The sequence below is a fragment of the Sceloporus occidentalis genome, unplaced genomic scaffold (genome assembly GCF_023333645.1).
Source record: "Sceloporus occidentalis isolate IW3139 unplaced genomic scaffold, rSceOcc1.0.p SCAF_4, whole genome shotgun sequence".
Taxonomy (NCBI): domain Eukaryota; kingdom Metazoa; phylum Chordata; class Lepidosauria; order Squamata; family Phrynosomatidae; genus Sceloporus; species Sceloporus occidentalis.
The window spans coordinates 82,011,552-82,035,748 of NW_028316984.1; the positions used below are offsets into that span (position 1 = coordinate 82,011,552).

Here is a 24,197-nt window from a genome sequence, read left to right on the forward strand (position 1 = left end):
AAGTGACTAAACAGTATTCCAATAGCATGAATTCTGACTGCATGGACCTAGATTCTGCACTTTTAGTGCAGCCTCAGTCCCCCCCCCCCCCCCCCCGCCCCCAATAGCGCTCAACCAGTGACAGGGATGATGGAAAAGATAAGATTATAATCTTTTGTGTGCTTGTGTGAGAGAGACAGTGGATTCTCTCTCAGTTCTAAAACAGCACTTTAATCCTGTCAGAATTTAGGCGAGTCAACTGCACTGGAATTTTCCCTTCTGCTGCTGCAGATAAGACTTGAAAGTTCAGTGTACCAGAACTCTGAAGAGCCCCTCAAGCATTTCAAAACTTCAAGGGGAGGAGGGAAGCATTTTTGCAGACTTTGCAGACTTTGCCTATAAAAAAAACACTTGTATTTGTTGTTTTAACTCTGTTCCTGTCTGACTGTTGAGCAAACAAGAATATACACAGAGGTGTTCCTCTAGCACTAGACAATTATTATTTTAGCGCTTTTGGATCGGGATTCTGCACTCTGATAATATGCTTCATTTTCAGTTGCTGACAAAACTGGTTAGATGTTTAAGGAATGTCACATATTTTGGAGAATTGTTCCTTGTGGCAGAACAGCACAAGACAGGGGAGCTATAGACCATAAGAGACAGATGTGCTGTTCATAAGAAATGAGATTGACTCTGCATACAGTTTGTGGGTGGTAGTTGTTTAAAGAAACAAGTTGTAGACTGAGAGTTGTTGTATATTTTCAAGTAGTTTCCAACTTATGGAGACCCTAAGGTGACCCTATCACAATTTTTTTTTTACAAGATTTGTTTGGAGAGGGGCTTGCCTTTGCCTTCCTCGGAGAGTGTGTGACTTCCCCACAGTCACCCAGTGGATTTCCTTGGCTGAATGCAGATTCGAAGCCTGGCCTTCAGAGTCAGTCCTATGCTCAAACCATTATATCATGCTGGCTCTGAAGACTGAGAGTACTCCTCAGATTAGCCTTCCATCTGGATGTCTAAATTATACCTATGACCAAGGCCTTCTTAGGCTGACATGCCTGCTATGCTCATTTCTCAGGAGATCTGCCATGGCTATGGTAAATGTAAGCTGCACCAAAAGCTGCACTCCAGTGCTTAGGAATGGAGTATGGCTTTGGTGCGACCTCTGGACTCTTAGGACCCATGCATCATTTAAATAGCATGCCTCCAAAGAGACCCGAAGCAGCTTTATTTTGGCAGTCTGTAACAGGCCTAAGTCTGGGAACATTTAAATGAAGGCTATACTGTTTGCTAGCATGAGCTATGTTCAGAAATATCTCTTTGGAATGGTGTTGTTCTGTCTGTTCAGCAAAACATAGTGTGACTTTGGTTCAATTGATCACAATAAGTGTACCTTGGTGGATGGGATGAATTGCAGGGCTCCTTTCCTTCCTTTCTCCCTTAAAGCCTCTGCAAAGAGGACTTTCATTCATTGGTTTTATCCCAGAGAGAGGCATATTTCATCACACAGTGCAGGAGAATATTGACATACTTGGAAAGAGGCAGTGAATGCTAATTACTTCAGTGAAATTCTCAGACAAATCTGGGCACGTGAAGGAAGCCTAGGATTGCACAAGAAGCTGGATACTATCCCTTGGCCTTTACCTCTACCTTTGAGCTATGGTTGGGAGTGCTTTTCCATGCCTGGGGATTTTTTTTTCCAGGCTTAGTGGTGTGGGCTGTTGGATGTTTCCCAATTCAAGGGTGAAGAGATTCCCAGGGGAATTCTCAAGATATGGCCTAGCCAATTTATCACAAGGCAGGGCAGCTTTTCTTGAATATAACTGGCAACTGGTTGCTTGTAAAATACTTTGTACCCCCTTGGAGGTGGACTTAAACTTGTAATTATATTTTTTTACATGGTTTTCAGAGTAGCCTGTGAAGGATCCATGTTTCAGAGAAGAGAAGTCAGTCTTCTGTGGAGTGATGCTCCACAATTCCCAGGAGGTGAAGAGCCATCAAAGGGCAGCCATTGTTCTTCTGGTCACCAAAGAAGATCAGTAGTACTGGAAGTGATGATACCACCCCTTCCTTTCCAGATCTGGTTACCTGATTGATAGCATCATCACAAATTCTGAAAGAACAGGGAAAAGTGAATCAGACCCCAGCCTTGAGTTTCTCATCCTCAAGCTCTCCTCAGTCTTTTTTTTTATGTGCCAATGGAGCAAACATTGGTGATGGTGTGGTTAAGCAACACTAGGGGCACTACTAGGAGTGCATGCAGGGTGATATGTGAATTAATATGCAAATAAGCATTCAATTATCCTTCTGTTATCCTTCTTCATGTAATTTTGCAATGTGGATTTTTAGTCAAAACAGGCATACAAAAATGTACATATGCTTGTCAAAAGAAAATTGCACACGTTTGAGGGAAATTGGATATAAAAATGCATTATAAATTGTATGTGTACAAAATGTACATTAAAATGTGCATGAACATTTTAATGTAAATTTTTAAGAACTTAATTTTAAAAATAGATTTTTTAAGAAGAATAGATCAGGAAACAGGATTGAACAAATACGTGCTTGAAAAAAAAGTAATTATAAAAAGTAAAACTGACAGGATTGTGGATCCCTACATGTAGAGGTATGTGGGATAGCAGAGGGAAGATGAAAGTCATGGTTTATGGTAGGGATAGGGTTTATGGTCTGGGAAAGGGGAGACCCAGACCACACATAGGAGTTTATCGCACAGGGAAAATTGGAAGTTTAAAAGCATCAGATCCCACGGATATCCAGCGTATTAGGCACAATTGTGCAAATGTTTTCACACGACGTTGTGCACAAACCACTTAGAATCCAAGAAGAAAGTGACATGAACCAGGAAATAAGCATTTTCAGGTCTATGTGTGAACATAATTTGCGCATTTGGTCACTTTTTCAGGATTCACACGCTTTTATCATTATCAAGATGGAAGTACATTTGGTCCTGTCATGTGAAAACCATTCGCATATTTGTGTGCAATCTTGGATTCTGCATGGGATAACAGAGCTTTACATGTAAAAACCATTTGCACAATTGTCAGTTAATAATGGGTTCTTACAATTTTAAACTTCCAGTTTTTCCCCATGTGATAAACTCCATAGGCTTTGCACAATACGAGCAATGGAATCAACAGCAGGCTAGTAGCCATGTGGTGTAGTTTAAAGTGATGGAAAGATAGACACACACACACACACCCCATCTTCCTGCTTTGGGTAATGGAGTCACACACGCAGCATGAGGAGCCACTCCCTAGCCCCCATATTGCTGAGGGAGGACACTGCAGTCAGAAATAGGTCTAGGTTTTATGGCAGGAAGGAAGACACTCTGTTCTCTCACCATCAAAGTCCACACTTCCATCACCATTGAGATCAACATCCTTCAGCATCTCATCCACCTCCTGGGCCTTGAGTTGCTCTCCTAGTAGGGCAGTCACAGCCTGGCGCAGCTCTGCCCCACTAATGGATCCATCTCCATCTGTGTCAAACTTGAAAAGGAGGGAAATATGTGAAGGCCTGGTTATATGCTTTCCATCCAAATCTAATGTCTTACTTTCTTCTCCAGTCCATTTTTTTTCTTCCCATCTCCAGGTTCCTCCCATTCCTTTTTTTCATGCCCAGTCACCCTGCTCAACCCACTCCATCTCTGCTGCTTTTGTCTATTCTGGCATAGCATTGGGTCTTGGCTTTGGATGCCTACAGCAGACTGGGATCCTACTTTTCGCTGGGATATAATCTCAAAACCTTTCTGTACATAAATTGAAATATATGTGTGGTCTCGGACAATTATGGGCATCTTTTCTGCTCCACTGGTATTCTCTCTCCTGGCGGTAGGTGGGTGGGTGAGTCATGCAGGAGAGACTCATGCAACTGGTTTAACTGATATGTTTGTTTATTGTCTCCTTCTGCATTGTGGGTGTGCAGCAAAAAGAAAGAGCTCCCATAATGCTATAAGTCATAGGTGTGGATGTGAAGCAGGGCTAGCCCTACTATTGGGCAGAGTGAGGCAATGTCTCAGGTGGCACATATGGGGGTAGTATCTCCCTCCCCAGTCTAACTGAGCCCTGGACCTTGGAGGACACTGCTCTCTCTCTCTCTCTCTCTCTCTCTCTCTCTCTCTCTCTCTGTATGTCACACTGCCTCACCTGCTAAGCTACGCTGCTGTTCTCAGATCTTGGTGGTGGATGCTATCCTGTTCCTAATGTGGAAGTAAGATCATGCTGCCAGTCCAGTCAGGAAGAGACTGCCATCTTGTCCTTTGCCTCAGGCAAAATTTTTGGGGGTGCAGGGGACTGGTTCTGGTATGAAGAGAGCCTGTATCTTATGTTTATATGTCAGGTGTACTGGATCTCCTTCCAGTTATACCAAAAGTTTCTTCTTATTCCTAAATGATTCTCTACCTTAACAGTTTCTCCTTATTCCTAAATGATTCTCTACCATAAAACTCAAAGCTCTGTGAAATGTTAATAGATGTCTCTACATTTAGAATCTCGTACTTGCACACAGAAGATCAAAGAAAGATACCACAGACAAAGAATGACGACAAATGTGTACTTTTGGACATGTGCTAGCTGTCCCTGTGACATTTTAGGGCTTCTACAGACTGGGCCCAGGGCATCATGATGGCGTGCGCCCTTCCAGACGGTGCACACCATGATTACGCCTCTCTGGTGCTGTATCCACATGATGCAGCACCGAGGAGGCATTACAAAGCCATGGCAAAAAGGAGCCGCTTTTGGTGGCTCCTTTTTGCGCTCTCTGGAGGCCAGATCGGGACCGCAGCGTGCGGTTGTTGTGGCCACAATCCGGCCAATAAAGGGGTGGTTACATGCCGCCCATCTGTACAGCCCCATAGTCATCCTAAATGCTCACCCAGGAATGTATACAACACAGATAACAGGGTTTTCCCCACTGTTTGGTCAAAAGTTAATTAACAGTGCTGTCAAAAGGAATTGCTGTTCACATGTCTGAAAACCAGAGGGCGTTGTATTAAAACATCAAATGAGCTCAGATAATTTCAGTATAGCAATAAATCCATCATAGGTAGTCAACCATTTTGCCAGCTGTAATTACTAATTATATGGAAGCTGTGTGGCTGCAATGGCTCTAACCAAACCCAGGCCAGATTTATGATTCATTTTTTCAGACTAGAATAATAATAATAATAATAATAATAATAATAAGTTTTATTTATATACCGCTATTCCAAAGATCATAGCGGTGAACAGCAAGTAAGCTAATTAGCAAGTAAGCTAATTTGCCCCCAACAGTCTGGGTACTCATTTTAGCGACCTCGGAAGGATGCAAGCCTGAGTCGAGCTTGGGCCCTTTTGCTGGTCTTGAACTCGCAACCTTGTGGTTTCGAGTGAATGGCTGCAGTACAGGCATTTAACCATTGCCAGAATCTGGCAAACACAGAGATGTTTTTATACACTTAGCAAGATTGCTTCAGGACCCTGAAATGTTTGAAAGAATATGTAGCAATTTTTTTCCTCTAACTTGTGTTAAGTCACATAGCTAGTCGCCCAGGGTCTGAAACTACCACATGGTTTAGAAACAAGGGCTGAGATCCTGCATCAGAAGCTATAGTGAGTAACTTTATGATAACAGAGCTATGCTGCTGAAATGATATGCAACCATGATAGTGACAGTGGACCATGGGGCACTGCACAAGACATCCTGTTGTACAATGGAAGCTCTCATTGCACAACAGGACACATTGCGCACCACCAGGATGCTAGCCATAATATTTTGTGTTGATTTCTGTGAGGGTGTCCTGGAGCTGCAGGATTTTTCACATCACCCTTTCTGTAGAGAAAGACCCAGCCTCAGAGAAGAAGAGCTGCCAACACAGCCTTCTGTGGAAATGGATGTTGGAAATTTCTCTTTCTTGTCTTAAAAAAGTAGGGAGGAGGGGACTGCATAAATACACAACAGTCTGGTGGTTCAAAAGGTTGCTATAAACGGTTACGTGTTTTTCTTGTGAAATGGCCACTGCTAGCTCTACTTTTGCCATGGTCCTCATGGCATAGCTGTGTCTCCCCTCCTGAGAGTATGAACATGGACAAATAGAATAATTCTACTTTCTGTGTTCATAAGTTGATTTACAATGGCATCATTTTCCAACAGGATGCTAACCAGAATACTTTGTGTTAATTTCTGTGAGGGTGTCCTGGAGCTGCAGGATTTTCCACACCACCCTTTCTGCAGAGAAAGACCCAGCCTCAAAAAGAAAGAGCTAACCAGACAGCTTTCTATGGAAACTGATGTTGGAAATGTGATGCAGGCTAAAAGCAGGAGAGCTGAGAGAGGCGGTGGATCTACAGGATAGAAAGCCCTCCTGTTTTCTTGATATGGCAGGAAGGATGTGAAGGGGCATTACACTATCTTGCAGCTGGTATAACATCTTTACCAAGGGGAGGATTTTTTAAAAATAAAATGGTCAAAAACAATGAGAGGAAAAGTACAGATCTCTCCACTTTCTGACCTTGGGACCTTTCCCACAACCCAATTATAGCACTATGATTAACTGCCATGGTTTCAGATTATAGGATCCTGGAAAGAGACATTTAGAATTCTCAGCTAGAGAGTTCTAGTGCCTCACCAAACTGCAAATCTCAGGATTCGATAGGATGCAAGTGGAATCATAATGCTTTAATTGTCCAGTGTGGGGAGGGCAGCTCATGCCTAAGAAGGTATTATTCCCTGGTCTCCTGCACAGTATTTTGTTAACAGTCCTATTCTGTGTACTGGTGAATTAGGATCAATGGCTTTTTTTACCTATATTTGGTGTCACAATAATGGTTATGAGACATAACTCTATTCTAGTAGTGAAGAAACAGGGTCTGAATGTTTTTACCCTCACCAGGGCCTACTGTGCTCTAGGTCTAGTTGGCATCCACACTTCTAGTCCACATTTGCATTCTTCTCTATGTTTTACAATTCAGCCTAATGGCAAGGACTACAAAAATATATTGTAAATAACACATTACATAGCACATCATACAAGGATCATTGTAAACTGCTGGATTCTTTCTGTTCATTTTTGCCCTGCCATACCTCACGGAAGGCGATTTTCAGTTCCCTTATGCCCACCATGTGAGCTGTCTCCTCACGTAGCTTTGGGCCCATCATCTCTACAAAATCATCAAAGTCCACACGCCCTCCCACTGTGAGGAAAGAGAAGGGAAAAGGGTCAGTTTCCCCAGGAATGGAAGGAGAAGCTAGTCAGACTTAGAAGCACTGTTATCTGAAGTAGGAAATTATGTTAAAACTCTTATTAAATATACCTTAGCTTTCTGTAAAGTACACAGGTGTCTTCATGTACCATATAAGAGAAAGAAACACTACAGAAAGGTCCAGTTTCATACCTCTAAAATTTCAGATATGTACATATGTATTAGCGTTGCTAGGTCAGGATTATGTCACACTCTGATATTTTGGGGCCCAAACCTGACATCTAAGGACAGCCCCTGGTGATGCCATTAAGCATGATACATTATGTATCAAATACAGTTGCACTCAGAATGGCATTTAAATAAAAACACCATGGATTTTATCACACGGGAATAACCAGCAACAGGGTTCCTTGTGAATGATTTGTTGCTGGTTATTCCCTGATTATTCCTGGGATAAGTCATCTTTAATCGCGATGTGTGTGAAAATCTTCACCACGATTGTGCAAATATCACTGGATAATGCCTGTTTAAACCCCTGATTTTCCCCATGTGTAATAAAGTCCCATGTCTAGCAAATTAGGGAAATATGTATCTGTATATCTATATCTAATGTTTTGAGGCTGTGTTCACACCCTGAGATTCCTCTCCCGTGCCTTGAGAACTGAAAATGAAGCCCTGAAACTCAAGATCAGGCTATGACCTCTGACATCCTTTGGAAACTCTTATTTCTGTTTAATATTCCCATTGCTATATAAAATTTCACTGCCTGAGAATCATTCTCCTTCATTGTACCACATGACACTTCTTGTAGCCTGTACTATGTTGGCTTCTGAAGCTGGTATTAGTGAAATTACCATAATTATGTCTTAATAAAGAAATGTATGGGAGTTTAATAAACATGGTGGCTTTTTAAAGACAGGCCTGGGGCAAAATTTTTATTTAAGACTTTTACAATTGCCTCTTTTTCTGCGACCTTTATGGAGCTCAGGTTAGTGGGATTCTGGAAAGAAATTAGTTGGTAACAATGCAGCAATGCTAAGGTAGATGTAGTTCCCTGGCAGTGTGACGCCCTTCTCCTACACGGGACGGCTTGGGACAATTGCCCCGTTACCCTCTGAATAGAAGTTTTATGGCTAGTCTGGTTGCACTTTTTATGAATGACTATAATTGGTAACCTTTACTTTGAATCCCCCTTTGGGAGAAAGGTGGGATATAAATCCAATAAATAAATAAATAAATAAATAAATAAATAAATAAATAAATACTGATGAGAGATATAGTGGTGATAGGAGGAAATGACAGCACTAGTATTTCATATAAAGACAGAAATAATAAGCTTAGCAGCAGTCTAGATGTGGCTGTGTCATTCAAAATTTAAGTGGATGCTTGCTCTTTTTGTTGAATCTATACAGTCAGCGCTCTGCATTCACAAATTCTTTGTCCATGGAGTCAAGCATCCATGTCTTCAGAATATTAAAAAAAAAGTTCCAAGAAGCAAGCCTTGATTTTGCAATCTTAAATAAGGGACACCATTTTACTATCCATTGTATCGTATGTAATGGGACTTAGGCCTCCACAGCTTTGGTATTCAGGGGGTTCTGGAACCAGTGGATACCAAGGGCCCCTGTATTAAAAAACTTATTTCTATAAAAGGCCATCATTCTTTGGTGTTCAAAATAAACGTTACCTGCTGTGGTCTTTGAAATGCTCATAGTATATCATATGCTTATTTATTTCTTTTATTAAAATACTTTAAAATTGTTTTTCATTCTTATGGACATGAATGTGTTTTATAAATATAATGAAAACAATATTATATAATTAAAGCAATAAAAACTCCTAGCCATATCAGCAAAATTAGAATAAAACAGGCTGGATCAGCCAGTTGGGCTGTTTTGGGAAGCAAAGACACTTCTAGCTGGTGCTGAAACAATTATGGCCTTGGTGCTACTAACAACTCCATTATTCCATAACAGGGGTGCTACAACTGATAAGGCCCTACTCTCGTCTGTTAATGCTTGCAGTGCCTTCATTAATGACCTTAAGTTGAGTGTTCCTCTACCCATATACTTTCAACAAATTTGTTTTGTGGGGGAATTAATAATAATAATAATAATAATAATAATAATAATAATAATAAGTTTATTTGTATTTTCCCGCTTCTTCCAACAGATTGAAGCGGAATTACAAACAAAAATCTCCATACAGGCAATCATGTCTAAAATACATATCATAAAAACATCACAAAGTATAAACATTTCAGTTACAGTAATCGCAGGACAGTGGGTAGTTATGCTGTTATGACCGGAAGTGGGGTTTCCTAAAGTTCTTTATAGAAGGTCAGGTGGGTATGCCTGCCGCAAGAGATTCGTCTTTAGTGCCTTCTTAAAGGCATCTAGGGTTGTGATGAGACAGATCTCCTGTGGCAGATTGTTCCATAACCTGGGGGCCATAGCTGTATATGCTTTTTTGGAAGTAACTGTTAGTGTGACCTTTGGGTAGTCTAATAGATACTGCCCTGTTGTCCTGAGGGTATGGGGTGGATTGCCTAGGGAGAGGCATTCCCTCAAGTAACTCGGGCCCAAGCCATGTAGGGCTTTAAAGGTAACAACCAACACTTTGTATTGTGCCCTGAAGCTAATTGGCAGCCAGTGTAAGGATTTTAGGACAGGTGTTATATGATCTGACCTGGAAGTTCCAGTGATCAATCTGGCTGCTTCATTTTGAATTAATTGAAGCTTCCGAACCTGGTACAAAGGTAGCCCCATGTAGAGCGCATTACAGAAGTCTAAGCAAGAGATTACCAGAATTCCCCAGCCACCATGGTCTTTGGCAAAGGGGATTTGGAAGGATGTAATCCAAGAAAGTATTTTTTTTTCCAACCTATGATTTTTCTCCATGTATATAAAGTAAAGTCAGGTTGCACTTGTCCACCAAACACCAGACAGAACCTGAGACAGGAGTGGAAACCAGAGAAATTACTACAATATTTTTTTCAAACATATCCTCAAGGACAAAATAAATATCAGAAGATGAGGGGATTCTCCTTAATATACAGGGATGATGACACTGAAGTCTATGCAGTTCTGGGAGGAAGTAACAGGGTTTGCCTGGGGCTTCTTCCCACTGTTTTGGGTGTGAGTTTTGGAAAGGAGAACATAAACACACAACTCACTGCGCATTTTGATATGTTGGGAGATTTCAATGAGCTCCATCTCAGTTGGCATGTAGCCCATGGTTCTCATGCATTCTCCCAGGTCTTTGTAACTGATGTAGCCATCCTGGTCAGTGTCAAACTCCTTGAAGGCATCTAGCAGTTCTGCCAGGAAAGATCCAAGAGCATTTTACAGACATGGTACTAATATTCTGGTTTTAACCACAGCTTGAAAGTGTTCTGTTTATTTGTGTGTATGTGTGGACAACTCCTAGGACTTCCAGCTAGAATGGCCAAAGACTTTTCCAGGCTCTGCTGTTAGCTTCATTGTTCACACTGGGGAGTCAGAATCCAATAAGGCATGCTATAGTAGAAGAAGGGACCAAAGGTTGATGATGATGATGATGATGATGGGAGAAAGGGTTGATGATAATAATAGTAATAATAATAATAATATCCCACTTTCCCCTTAAAATTGGACAATGGAAGGAGATTTCTCTAGATCTGATATAATTGTAACTTGTTTCCAGACGTCCAAAAAAGCTAGTCTTTATACTAATTAAGGCAAGTAGTAATGCCAATAATGTGAGTTTTAAAACAAAAAAAAAACACAACAGATTCATGTTGTTCATGTGATTAAAAATGAATTTGTTTATGGCAAATGGCAAATCACTATTTCCTTTACTTCATTGTCATCATCCTCATCCTCAACATTTGAAGCCTCTTCCAAAATGGACACTGGAAAGCTGTCGTAGGGAAACTGGGAAAAGGAGGTGGAGCTCTGCTGATACTTCTTTTACTTTTACTGCTGATACTTCAGTAAAAAATTGCTTATGTGGTTTTCCTGTCCCCTTCTCCATCAAGCCAGGACCCAACAGCAGTTGATGCCCACTGAAGCTTCTGGGGCAAAATATAAATTCAGCAGAGGCAGAGCCAAGGAATCACCAAATGTGACACCAGCTACATGTAGTTTGGTACTCAGCCTCCTCCCTTCCAACCTCTGTGTTGCTGAAAAGATCTGGAAGGGGGAGTAGGAAGGGGCAGTGCCCTACTTGCTGAAAGAAGAGGCCCATCCTTGCCATCCTTGCCAGGACCCAAACTCCCCATCCCCATCTTCCCACAGTGGTGCCAACTCACCATCCAGCTCTTCTGGGGAAAGCTCCCTCTCCTGAAAAAAGAAAAAGAAAAAGGGTGTGGGGAGAAATGAGAGTTAGAGTCCTGCTCTTTTACATTATACACAGTTACCCAGAGGGCAGAGTTAAGGGATCAATGAAGAAACAAGGGAGAAAACTTCATCAGAGACATTAATGTATGTCTTAGGCTGAGACCCTGCATTGTTTCAGCATACCATAAATATTTGCTGGCAGCATAGTCCCTGAACTGAATAACAATGGAGTGTGATGTATCTGGATCAGTGGTCAATGTGCATAGCTGATATCCCATTGTGAAATTTCAATGCACAATGCTCAAAAGTAATGGCTAAAAACAATGTATATTCACATGCAACTATGTGTACTTTAATGTGCTAGCACATGTGCAGTTGTCCCACATGTGCAACTCTACTTATGCTAGCATTGGCTGCATATGAGCATTGTGCATATCACTTTGCATGTGTAGCACAACTTATGTTCACAACAGGATGCCAGCCATTCCCTCAGGCAAACCAATTAGAGCCTCTCAGATCCAGCATGCAGGAGGGGATCAAAACTGGGTAAAGGTACCTTTCCATAGGCCTATGCTGGTGTGGATGGTCTCCATAATGCATCCACAGAGAGGTCTATAGCAAGAGCAGGATCCCCAGACAGGGGTGTTCCTTCTGGGGATGGGATAGGGATCTCTCAGCTCTGCCTCCTGGAAACTGACATAACTAATTTTCCCATTGTTTTCATTTGGGTGAAGAGCTAAAATGAAATGTTTGGCCAGGTTGAAAAGTCCTATAACCTAAGGGTCTTACCCAACTGCCTCCTTTCCCACTACAATTGTACTGTGTTTAAAAATGCAGTTCAAACAGGATTGCTTTGGCCGGTTACAGACTGCCAAAATAAAGCTGCTTCGGGTCTCTTTGGAGTTATGCTGTTTAAATGATGCATGCATCCTAAGAATCCGGAAGCTGCACGAAAAGCTGCACTCCGGTGCTTAGGAATGGAGTGTGGCTTTGGTGTGACCTCTGGACTCTTAGGACCCATGCATCATTTAAATAGCATACCTCCAAAGAGACCCGAAGCAGCTTTATTTTGGCAGTCTGTAACAGGCCTTAGTCTACTACCACAGCTTCATAACCATTGCAGGATTGTAGTGTCTGATATTGCACACCCTCTGCATTGAATTAAGCTCCTCAGTGCACAAATGGAGGTGCCCCTGCACACACACACTGCCTGTCTAAGACAGAGGGATGGCCAGTGAGAGGAGCAGGTGGAGGGGGTCCTTCCTTCATATTATTTCCCTGACCAGGGGATCTGGAGAGTGCAATGGATGCGAAAGGAAGGCCATTGGAGTCTGTACAACGGGGGACGCCAGCCCAACTGCAGTAGCATAGGCCCTTGCTCAACTCCTGGGCTACCCTCCTCCTCATTCTCCACTGCTGCCTCAGGCTCTGTGCCATGATGTACTCTGCACTCCGGTTGGAGTTTGGCGAGGCATTTTGTGTGTGTGTGCATGCCCACACAAGTGTCCCCTGCGCACCAAGGAGATCTTGGCATGTCTAATGGTGGCACCTTAACATCTCAGATAAGTGGGGACTTTCTGTAAAAACACTGGGAAGTTTCACACTTAAATCACAGCATGACATAAGCAGGAAAGGAGGTCAATAATGGATTTTTTTAAAGTAAAAAGAATTACTTTTAAAATTATCACCAGCATAACAACAGAACAGCAACAATATCATTTGGTAGACCAAAAACCGAGTGCTATTATACAAATCTACTTCTACTTTATTCACCTCATGCAATAAGCTCCTAACATTTCCCTGCTGCCCCACCTTCTGTCTTGGGTATTGCAAGCCAACAGGGATGAGATGGGAATATAGATCTTCCTCTTTGCTTATCCCTGACACCACTAAGGCTTCCACCACAAGCACTCCATTTATGGTTCTGGTCTAAGTGACCTTATATCCCTATAGCACACAAGAAAGATAGTTACCTCCCAAACTATAGCAAGGGTGGTCAAAGGATGGGCTTCCCAGAGGTTGTTGGAGTTTGACTCTCAGCATTCTTCATATGCTGGCTAGGGGAGATGGGAGCTAGAGTTCAACAACCTCTGAAGGGCTGCATTCTTCTCCCTTCAGTGTCCTGCTGGGGATGTTTTGGTGCCCAGATTTCTTGGGAACAGTTTTTCACCTTAGGGGCCATTCAGACTACGAAAAAAACCGGTTTCCAAACCGATTCTTCCATGTGAAGTTCATATTCACCCCGAATCCCCCACAAGCGAATCAGAGGCTTGCACACCCGTTCTGTGGCAAATGCCCCTTAGAGCGGGTTAAAAGAAATCGGCCCAAATAGCATTTCTTTTGAGAAACCCCGGTTCTGTGGAATATGAACTTGCGCCCGATCATGACCGGGGCAAATTGAGGGAGGGATTTAGGTCAGAGGGTGGGCAAAGGGCAGGGCATTCCCTCCCATCATCAGAAGGGAGGGAGGAGGATGAGGAGGAAAGAGCTGAATCTGGATGCAAAGGGGTGACTTTTAGGCTTCAGAGGGCTGTCAGAGAGAGGTGGGGGTGGAGAAAGTAATGAAGGAGGAGGAGGAAGAGGAGGAGGAGGATGAAGAAGCTGGGAGAAAGAAATATAGAAATATAGCTATATATATAGCGATAGATAGATGATAGATAGATAGATAGATAGATAGAGAGATAGATCGTGAGCAGGAGCAAGGGTCAGTTCAGGGCAAGTCAGGGCGCTACAGCAAGGGATGCCTCTACTATCGGGCAGAGACCTTTTTCCTTTGGCTTTTATTTTTTTTAATTATTTTTGGCAAAAAATGTGCATGTTTGTAGGTAAAGATATATAGATATACATAGATATATAGATAGATCGTCAATTCAGGGCAAGTCAGGGCGCTACAGCAAGGGATGCCTCTGCTATCTGGCAGAGACCTTTTTCCTTGGGATTGTATTTTTTAAAATTATTTTTGGCAAAAAATGTGCATGTTTGTAGGTAAAGATATATAGATATACATAGATATATAGATAGATTGTGAGCAGGAGCAAGGGTCAATTCAGGGCAAGTCAGAGCGCTACAGCAAGGAAAGCCTCTGCCATCTAGCAGAGACCTTTTTCCTTTGGATTTTATTTTTTTATATGTGCATATATGTGCCTATGCACATATGCGCATATGCGCATATTCTTTCCTTTGGAATGACTGCTGCAATGAGAATTAATTAGAATTCGAATGTACTGTTACAACTTGGCAAATTGATACAGCTGTTGCTACTGTCTTCAAGGGTAGCCTATTTTTTCCTTTGGAATGACTGCTCCAAAGTGAATGAATGTTAGAATGCGAATGTAATGCTTCTCTATCCAATTAGGCAAATTGGCAAATTGATACAGCTTTTGCTACTGTCTCTAAGGAATTCAGGGGTAGCCTAGGGAAAGTAAAAAAAAAAAAAAAAAAAAGCATCCTTTTCTGGCATTCTGAGGTGAGGAATTAATTTTGTTCTTGTTGTTGTTATTACTATTACTATTATTATTATTATTAATATTACCTGTGTATGAGGCATTCTGGGGCGCCAAGGGAGTGGGATACAGGCTACAGAGATGGCACTAGCTTTCATTTTGGGGTTGAAAATGGGGCCAAGGGCAGATCATAACTTACAACACTGACCCAAATGCCCACAACACACACACACACACACCAGAGGTTTTTAAATTTAACAAGTGGTGCCTGGTCCTTTAAAAAAAAGGAGGGGTGGAAAGCACACTTCTGATGCCCCTATCAGTGCGGGAAACGTCACCTATGACCATCGCGGAACTAACTTTGATTGACAGCCAGGCACCTTCACCTTAAACCCGAATTCTCCAAGAGGGCATTCGTGTTAAAATGCCCCTGATTGGTAGTCAGCACTTGCTTCTGGAGAGATTCGGGAGGGAGCCCCTCAAATTTGCCCAGTTCCTTCTGGAGCAATTCCGCCAGTGTGAATGTTTAGACACAAATACCAGCTATGAAAAACACATATGGCGGCAACTACTTCCTTACCATTACAAGCCCACACTTGCCCTCCCACTTCTTAATTGTGCTCTTAATAGAAAGTGCAGCCCAAATCTCCAGATGTTCTTCATTTTATGTGCAATTCAAGAAATTGTCCTCTCAGAGTCAGTACAATGAGATTGAATTCTCTCTCTTTGTCTGTGTGTATGCTAATTAATCCACTCATCCATGGAAACCACAGGATGACCTTAGGCAAGTTACACTCTCTCTGACTTGGAGGAAGGCAAAAACAAACTCCTTCTGAGCAAATCTTGCCAAGAAAATCACATTATAGGTTTGTATTAGGGTCGCCAAAAGTCAGAATGACTCAAAGGGACAACAACAAAAACATATGCATAATATTCTGTTTTATATAAAAAAAAATAAGCCAACATTTTAAGTCGCTGAATCTCTTTCTTTTATATTCCAATGTTAAGTTTCTGTCCCAGTCTTTTTGCTCTTTTTTAAAATGGAATCCATGCATTTTATCGATTATAATAAAGGGTCTTTAAGTGCTTGTTTCATTTTATAAATGTACAATCATCTTCAGGAATAACTCTATATCTCACTACCTCCTTTGTTCATATATAATTAATTTGCAAAACTTACTCTTATTATGAAAAATTGTATTACATATAAAAGGATTACATTTGTTGGTAATGATGACATAACACCTACATGCTCTCTTCTCAACAGCATATTAGGAAAAGATTATACAGTGATATGAAATTAAAGTTGTATGTTCTATGAAAATTATAGGGCCTCAAGGAAGGGCTATTATAATGTTAAGGGATCTTCCACTGTATAAATGTTTATATTTTATTTTATTTTTCTAAAAATCAGTTCAGCAGGGAGTAGAAAGTATCTCACATTTTCAGTGGGTATAATTTTGCACTTCATTAGCAGAAGATTAAAAATTATAATGGGCTGCAGTTATCAAAACCTAGAGGAAACATTGGTCCCGTACAGAAAGGCCAAAATAAAGCTGCTTCAGGTCACTTTGGAGGTATGCTGTTTAAATGATGCATGCGTCCTAAGAGTCCAGAAGTCAGGCCAAAGCCACGCTTAGGACTAGAGCATGGCTTTGGTGTGGCTTCTGGACTCTTAGGACGCATGCATCATTTAAACAGCATACCTCCAAAGTGACCTGAAGCAGCTTTATTTTAGCCTGTCTGTATGGGGCCATTCTTACCTCCTACAATTTCCCCAGCTAAAGGTCAGAGAAGAGTCAATCTTTCCAGGCCCAGGAGTGGGATAGGAGGAACCTATTTGTATCTGTGTGAATGCATGGTTCACCAGTAGGTTTTAGAACTCCTTAAAAGGATCTAAAAATGAATAATAAAGGCAATAGATCCGATCCCTCTGATTTTCGACCGATTAGTCTCTTGAGTTTGGTGAGTAAATTGTACACAAAACACCTTTTAAATACGTTTTTAGATTGGCTCAAGTCCGAAGATATTTTGTTGGCTGAACAGGCAGGCTTTAGGCCTGGACGATCTACTATTGACCATGCAATGATATTGCAATATCTTGTTGAAAAATACCTCCATTATGGTCAACCATTATATGCGGCATTTATAGATTTTAAGTCCGCCTTTGATTCAGTTAATAGATCTAGATTGTGGGACGAACTATTGTACACTAATATAGAGAAACGACTCCTCTTGCTTCTTATTAAGATCCATGAGAATTCCAATATTAAGGTCAGATGCAGTCTCCAAGGTCATGTTTCTAAGGCTATTCCTGTCAAGACGGGTGTAAGGCAAGCATGTGTCCTAGCCCCCACTTTATTTAATTTTTATATTAATTCCCTTGTTTCTGCCTTGAACAATCTTTCTTTTCATCCTCCAAAGCTGGCTAATAAGCATATCAACTCATTGCTCTATGCGGAAGATGTCGTTATCCTCTCATTATCCCCATCAGACTTAAAAGAGGCCTAAATTCTCTTGCTTTGTTTTGTAAAGAGGAGAAATTAACAATTAACTCCTCTAAGACTAAGATTCTTACTTTTGCTCACCGCCCCAAATTGAGACAATGGAGACTTGATAGACAACACATAGAGCAAGTTAAGACTTTCAAATATCTCGGGATTGTATTTCATACCTCTGATAGGAGAACAGCCCATTCAGAACTTGTCGTTAGTAATGCCCAAAGAACTATAACGGCTATTTTAAGATTTTTTTTCACTAAAGGTGCTCAGTTCATTTTGGCCGCAATTAAACTGTTTAATGCCAAGGTTCGCCCTCAATTGCTATATGGAGCCCAACTGGGGCCATATAGTAACATAAATGTAATTGAACGTGTGCAAACTAAGTTCCTTAGGAGAATCTTTCAGGTTGCCCATTGTGTTCCGAACGCTGTTCTCAGAAGGGAGGCTGGGACTATTAAAATAGAATCTAGTCTGTGCATTAGTATACTCACCTATTGGCAAAAATTGCATAAAACTTCTGGAGGTCTGACAAATTTAATTTTCCTGGATTCTTTTAAATCCTCTTGGGAAATTTCCCTCCTTAAGAAATTAAATGAGCTTGGTCTCAATAAAAATGAAATTTTAAAGCTTGACACCGATAGAGCTAAATCTACTATTAAACAAAAAATCCTAGAAGCAGAAAGATACATGGACTCGACTTCCCTTTCAAAATATGTCATGTTCAGTGCTCAAGTTTTGGTCCCCTCCCCAGCTCCATATCTGTTCCATGTTACCCTCCCGAAGTTTAGAAGGGCTCTAACTCTGGCACGTTTCAATGTGTTGCCCACGGCCATGTTGGAAGGTAGATTTAAAAAAACACCTTTTGAAATCCGTTTTTGCCCATGTGGCTCGGGCACTGTTGAAACCAATGAGCATGTTTTCCTTTATTGTCAATTCTATAGAGACATTCGTCACCAACTGATTAGCCCACTACTGAGTAAATTTCCAGGCAAACCTGACTCCTTTTATTTACGCCTCCTATTGGACAACAATGATCCTACAGTATCCCTTAAGGTGGCTAAATTCTGTTACATTGTTTGTAAACTGCGCCCTCAACTGTCAAATGGTCATTTTATTACCGTGTAGAAAGAACTGTTTGATACTGTACATGTACAGTCTACCATCAGTTTATATTTTAATTTGTTATTGTTATATTGATATGTTGCTTGTGTGATTTTGTTTTTATACTGGTCAATGACCAAATAAATTTTATTACATACATTTTATTACGTAAAGGCCAAGATGAAGAAAAACAAAAATGTTATTCAAAATAGATGGCTCTGATCTCTACCAAAACAGGATGGAAATACAATGGGATTGCTGTGGTTCCTCTTGGGCCATCCAGTCCCTGCTGGTCAGAGTATCTGTCCTTACCATCTTTATCCTTCTGATGGAGAATTCAGGCGATGAGTGAGAAATAAAGCCAAAAATGAGGCCAGTGCAAAACAAGATGAATGTTTCAGCATTCGTGGGAAACAGAATTACAGAATCTCTTTTAAAATCTAAGGAGGTAAAGAACACCTCTCAAATGAACTGAGCATGTTTTTAGTCACAGGGTGTTAAGAGTGTTTAAAAATTTTGAAAATTGAAATGCGTGTTTTTGGGAGGAAGGTAGATGGAGTGTTTTAGAGAAGGGCATGGCTAGCTGGCTGGAACCTTGGAAGGAGCTGTCCTTCTAGAAGGTGATGGCAACGCTGCCATGGTTTACTGCAGGTCTTGCATGTCTAGAAAGAAATAAGTCCCTGACAATGTTCTCTAGTCATTCCTTCTTGAAAGGAAGCTGATTAACTCAGAGGGAAGCTTACATAATGAATAACAGAATGCTCATAACAACCCTTCCCACTTCCACCCGAGTAAGAAATCGCTTCCCAAATTAACCTGCTGAAGGTTGGATTAAATGGATTGGAGGTCAAGTATAGCTCTGCAAGTTTTTTCTCTGCCACCCCTGTATGAAAAGAAGACAGCTCTTCACAGGCCTTTAACTAAATCTGAAGAGTTGAAATGCTGCTGAGCCAGAAAGCCCTCAGTGGAAACATCTGGAACCCACTCCCAAACAGGAGGAAAGCTTAGAAAAGAAGCCAGGCTACTATTTCTCCAGCCTTTCTCCCCACCAAATGCACTGGCTAATGGGATTTCCTGGCCTCCCAGCAGGGCAAGAGACTTGGGCTATTTATATGAGTTAGTCAAACACAGGCCAGGAAGATTCAGTACAGAGCTAATGATAATCTTGATGGGCACGGTGCCATCCCACTGCTGCTTAGAATCCAATTGGATCCACTATTCCCCAAATACTGTGGCTCCTGAAACATTGTAAGTATCTGCCCTAAAGTTTGTGTAAACTTACTGCATCTTAAAAGAAAATTCTGAAAGAGCTTTTAGCTATATCTGCTATATAGTGACAGGAAATAGGCATGCTGGACCTATACAGATAAATGGTCCCTAGTCAGGATAAGGCAGAAGAAGACCAGTAAGAGAATGTTGTAAAAGTAAGGGAATGTTAGAGGGTCTATGTTGCTGGACCTCTATTCCCATCAATCCCAATAGCATGGCCAGTGGTCAGGGATGAACATCTAGTCTATATGTTTTCTACTGCTACTATTTCTCCAAGATTTAGAGTTGCCAGGTTTCCCTTATAATAAGGGATTTATTTAATTTGTGAGTTGGAAAGCTTCTCTCTTATAGTGTCCCTTATTATAACAGATGTCCCCTATTTGAAGGCTGCTAGGTGTCCCTTATTGTAAAGGATGCCCCTTATTTGAAATATCTACTGAATAAGATACCACCACCACCACCAACAACAACAACATATCCTGTATATTTGAGTGAGATTCCTTCATAATGACAGAGATGTGTGCATTCTGTAATTTATGAATGTGAACAAAATGTTAACTTCACAGAGAAATACATGGTTAAGTTAACTGAAATCAATGCTTTCACTTGTTTTTTTAGGTAGAACACAAATGTGCTAATAACTTCTTCCTGTCTGTCAACCCTACTTGTCTTGAATGTTGACTGCTGCTTATTACTATTCTGAAAACCTGGCAATTCTGCTAAGGTTGCATACAATAGACTTTATGTCACATGAGTAATAGGGCTGTCCTGAAAGCACACTTGACTCAGACAAATAATTTTCTCTCCTGGGTCAAAGATGATGGAAAACTTGTTCCACATGTTGTTCAGTGAAAGGCAGCTGTGCAGAGCAAAGGGGTGGCGCTGGTGTTTGTGATATCATAAACCCAGCTACCTCCCTTCCCTGAAGTGGTTTTGAAACTATTTTTAAAGGAATTGTTTGTTACTGTACTTATTTTAATCAGATAGCAAACAATCAAACCCCCACACAAATAGTCTGAACAGCTGAACAGCTAAATGTTACAACCCTATCCCTAAATAACCTGTCTGAAGCATGGGGGTGGTGTGGTAGAGATTGTTGAATCAACGTTTAGATCACGAGGATGGGCATTTAAGACTGACATGACATTCTCAAGGTGGTGGAGAATGCCATATTAATTTCTCAGGAGGCAACTTTGTTTTAATTCTTATTCTAATGCCAGCAGTATACACAGCTTCATCTTGTTCCCTTCATCCAGAACTCTACATAACATTTTGATGGTACTCCATAATCCTACACCCATCCTTGCTCAGTTGCATCACTCTCTTCACTTATCAGCCTATGGGCTACCTTACTTTCTCCCTTCTCCACAAGTGGGCCTGCAACAACATATTGACATGTGGAGTCCACAAGAGTTAAGGCTCCCAGGCAGTCATGATTTCTTCCAGGATATCCCTATCCATCCATTGATTTCCTACCCAAGAGCATCCAGTGGCTTCCATGTCAATGGGGCAAGTAATCTACTCTTAGTTTTAACCCAAACTATAAAGGGCCCATGCAAGGTTCTGAACCTAGTTGGGAAAATACAGATTAACACCTTTATCTCTTTTAAAGGTCAGATTAAAACCCAGACAAATTTTACTATCCCCTGAATTGGGACAGATTAACTTGCACTGCTCCAAAATAAGTCAATATTCTGTGCCTACTGACCACATCCAGTCCTCATTGGACAGTTCTGGTTTGTTCACCCCTTATTTGCTAATTTTGAGGGGCTCTTCTCTTTTTACTCTTTCTTCTATGAATCTTGAGATTTTCTACTATTGATACCACCATCTGGGAAGGAGTGTGTGCATGTATGTGAGACCATGCATGTGTGTATGTGTGTGTTATCATTCAGAGCTTGGAAGGTTACTTTAAAAAATAGATTGTTTCCGTGATCCGTTACACTATATCAGAAGAAAGTAATTGTTTGTCACATTGCTTGTTACTTTTCATTTGCTTTATTATTTTTTGAGAGAATGAGAGAGAGGGGGGGAAGAAAGGGGGGAAAGATAGAGAGAGAGAAGATGGGAGAGGGAGGAAGGAGGGAGAGAGGATTGATAAGGCTGATAAGAGAACAGCACAAAATTAGAAAAATTCAACTCAATGCTTTGCTATAATGCTTCCTTTCAAAGTAGTATTTGAATCATAGAATCATAGAATAATACAGTTGGAAGAGACCGCAAGGGTCATCCAGCCCAACCCCATTCTGCCATGCAGAAACTCACAATCAAAGCATCCCTGACAGATGGCCATCCAGCCTCTATTTAAAGACCTCTAAGGAAGGAGACCCCACCACTCTCCGAGGGAGTGTGTTCCACTGTTGAACAGCCCTTACTGTCTGGAAGTTCCTCCTTATGTTGAGGTGGAATCTCTTTTCCTGCAGTTTGCATCCATTGTTCCAGGTCCTGTTCTCTGGAGCAGCAGAAAACAAGTTTGCTACCTCCTCAATATGACATCCCTTCAAATATTTAAACAGGGCTATCATATTACCCCTTAACCTTCTCTTCACCAGGCTAAACATCCCCAGCTCCTTTTGTCGTTCCTCATAGGGCACGGTTTCCAGACCCTTCACCATCTTAGTTGCCCTCCTTTGGACATGCTCCAGTTTCTCCACATCCAGGTGGGGCCTGACCAAAGCAGAATACAGTGGCACTATTACTTCTCTTGATCTAGATACTATACTTCTATTGTTGCAACCTAAAATTGCATTGGCCTTTTTAGCTGCCACATCGTTCTGTTGACTCATGTTCAACTTGTGGTCTACTTGGACTCCCAAATCCCTTTCACACATAGTTTTATTCAGCGAGGTGTCCCCCATCCTATATCTATGCATTTCGTTTTTCCGCCCTAAGTGCAGTACCTTACATTTCTCCATGTTGAATTTCATTTTGTTAGCTTTAGCCCTTCTTTTTAGTCTATTCGGGTCATTTTGAATTTTGATCCTGTCCTCTGGGGTATTAGCTACTCCTCCTAATTTGGTGTCATTTGCAAATTTGATAACTATGCCCCCAATTCTGTCATCCAAGTCATTGATAAAGATGTTGAATAGCACTGGCCCCAGGACAGAGCCCTGTGGGACCCCACTAGTCCCTTCTCTCCAGGATGAAAAGGAGCTATTGTTGAGCCCTCTTTGGGTTCGGCCGGTCAACCAATTACAAATCCATGTAACAGTTACTTTGTCTAGCCCACATTTTACAAGCTTGTTTGCAAGATTGTCATGGGGAACCCTGTCAAAGGCCTTACTGAAATCAAGATATACTATATCCACAGTATTCCCTTCATCTACAAGAAACAGTTACTCATTACACCAGTAAAGTAACTTCACTTTCCCTATTGTGTTACCTTTGAAATATAACTTCATCACATTGTCACTGAAGAAAAAGCTAACTAGCAAACTATTGTGCTATTTGTAACTTGTTCCATCCATGGTCTGGTACCATTTCAGCTGTATACAGGTTCACACTCAATGAATTTACTATTGGTATATAGGACATTGGGGACTTACTTCTACCACTCCCCTCCCTTCCTCTACAGCAGAGATAGGAACTGTGTGGCCCTTCAAACACTGTTGGACTGGAATCCCCAGCATTTTTCATTACTAACTATGCTAGCTAAGGTTACTAGGGGTTGTAGACCACCAACAACCTCTGATGGGGCACACTTAGTTCACCCAAGTGCTACAGACATGGGCTCCTTACCTTGCCAAAGACGGTGTTGAGGAAAGGCGAGTAGGTCTTAATAGCAGCTGCATAGGGGTCAGCTTGATGCTTCTTGCTGTGCTTGCGCCCTTGGCCAGACTGGGTGCTTCGCCGTGATTCAGAGCCAGGGCTTCTGCTGCTTTTGGACTCGCCGTCTTCTTTAGGGGGCTGCTCTCCTTCCTCTGCTTTGCCCTTGGCTGGGCCCTCCACTTCCCCCGACTGTTTGCGTGGCATGGGACAGGTATGTATCTCTGAGATGGGCCCTTGTTGAAAGACTTGTAATATAAAGGCTTAAGAAGAAGTACCCAAGCAATCCTCTTATACTTCCCTCCCTCCCAAGGAGAAGCTGGGCGAGAGGGAAGCCAATTAGGAGGAATTATCATAAAGATACTAGTGCTGGCTTCAGCCTGTTAGAGCTGCTCTTATTCATGGCTTCTCCCAAAAGACCCTCTTAAATCTTTCCTCTCTCCCTAGTTCCTATGTGGGAAAGGCCATAGCCAAGGGGCAGAGCATAGACTCTACAGGTGCGCCAGCTTATGCAATGAGCCACTTGGCTCCAGATAAGCATTTTCAAGGAGGGCACCTCTGGCCAAGAGGACAACCAGCAGAAGACATCCCCCACCCCTGCCCTTTTCCACTGGACTGCCT

At 41.6% G+C, this 24,197-nt stretch overlaps 1 protein-coding gene across 1 annotated transcript; it reads right to left on the reverse strand.

The window, feature by feature from the left end:
* Nucleotides 1-90: 90 nt before the first annotated feature.
* On the reverse strand, nucleotides 91-23,840 carry CABP4 (calcium binding protein 4). Its single transcript, XM_089520569.1, has 6 exons — nucleotides 23,550-23,840; nucleotides 11,470-11,500; nucleotides 10,354-10,497; nucleotides 7,060-7,169; nucleotides 3,341-3,488; nucleotides 91-2,092 (listed from the first exon to the last, which is right to left on the reverse strand). The coding sequence occupies exons 1-6, from the start codon at nucleotides 23,781-23,783 to the stop codon at nucleotides 2,064-2,066; spliced, it is 696 nt and encodes a 231-aa protein (XP_089376695.1). The 5' UTR covers nucleotides 23,784-23,840; the 3' UTR covers nucleotides 91-2,063.
* Between the last annotated feature and the right edge of the window lie 357 nt (nucleotides 23,841-24,197).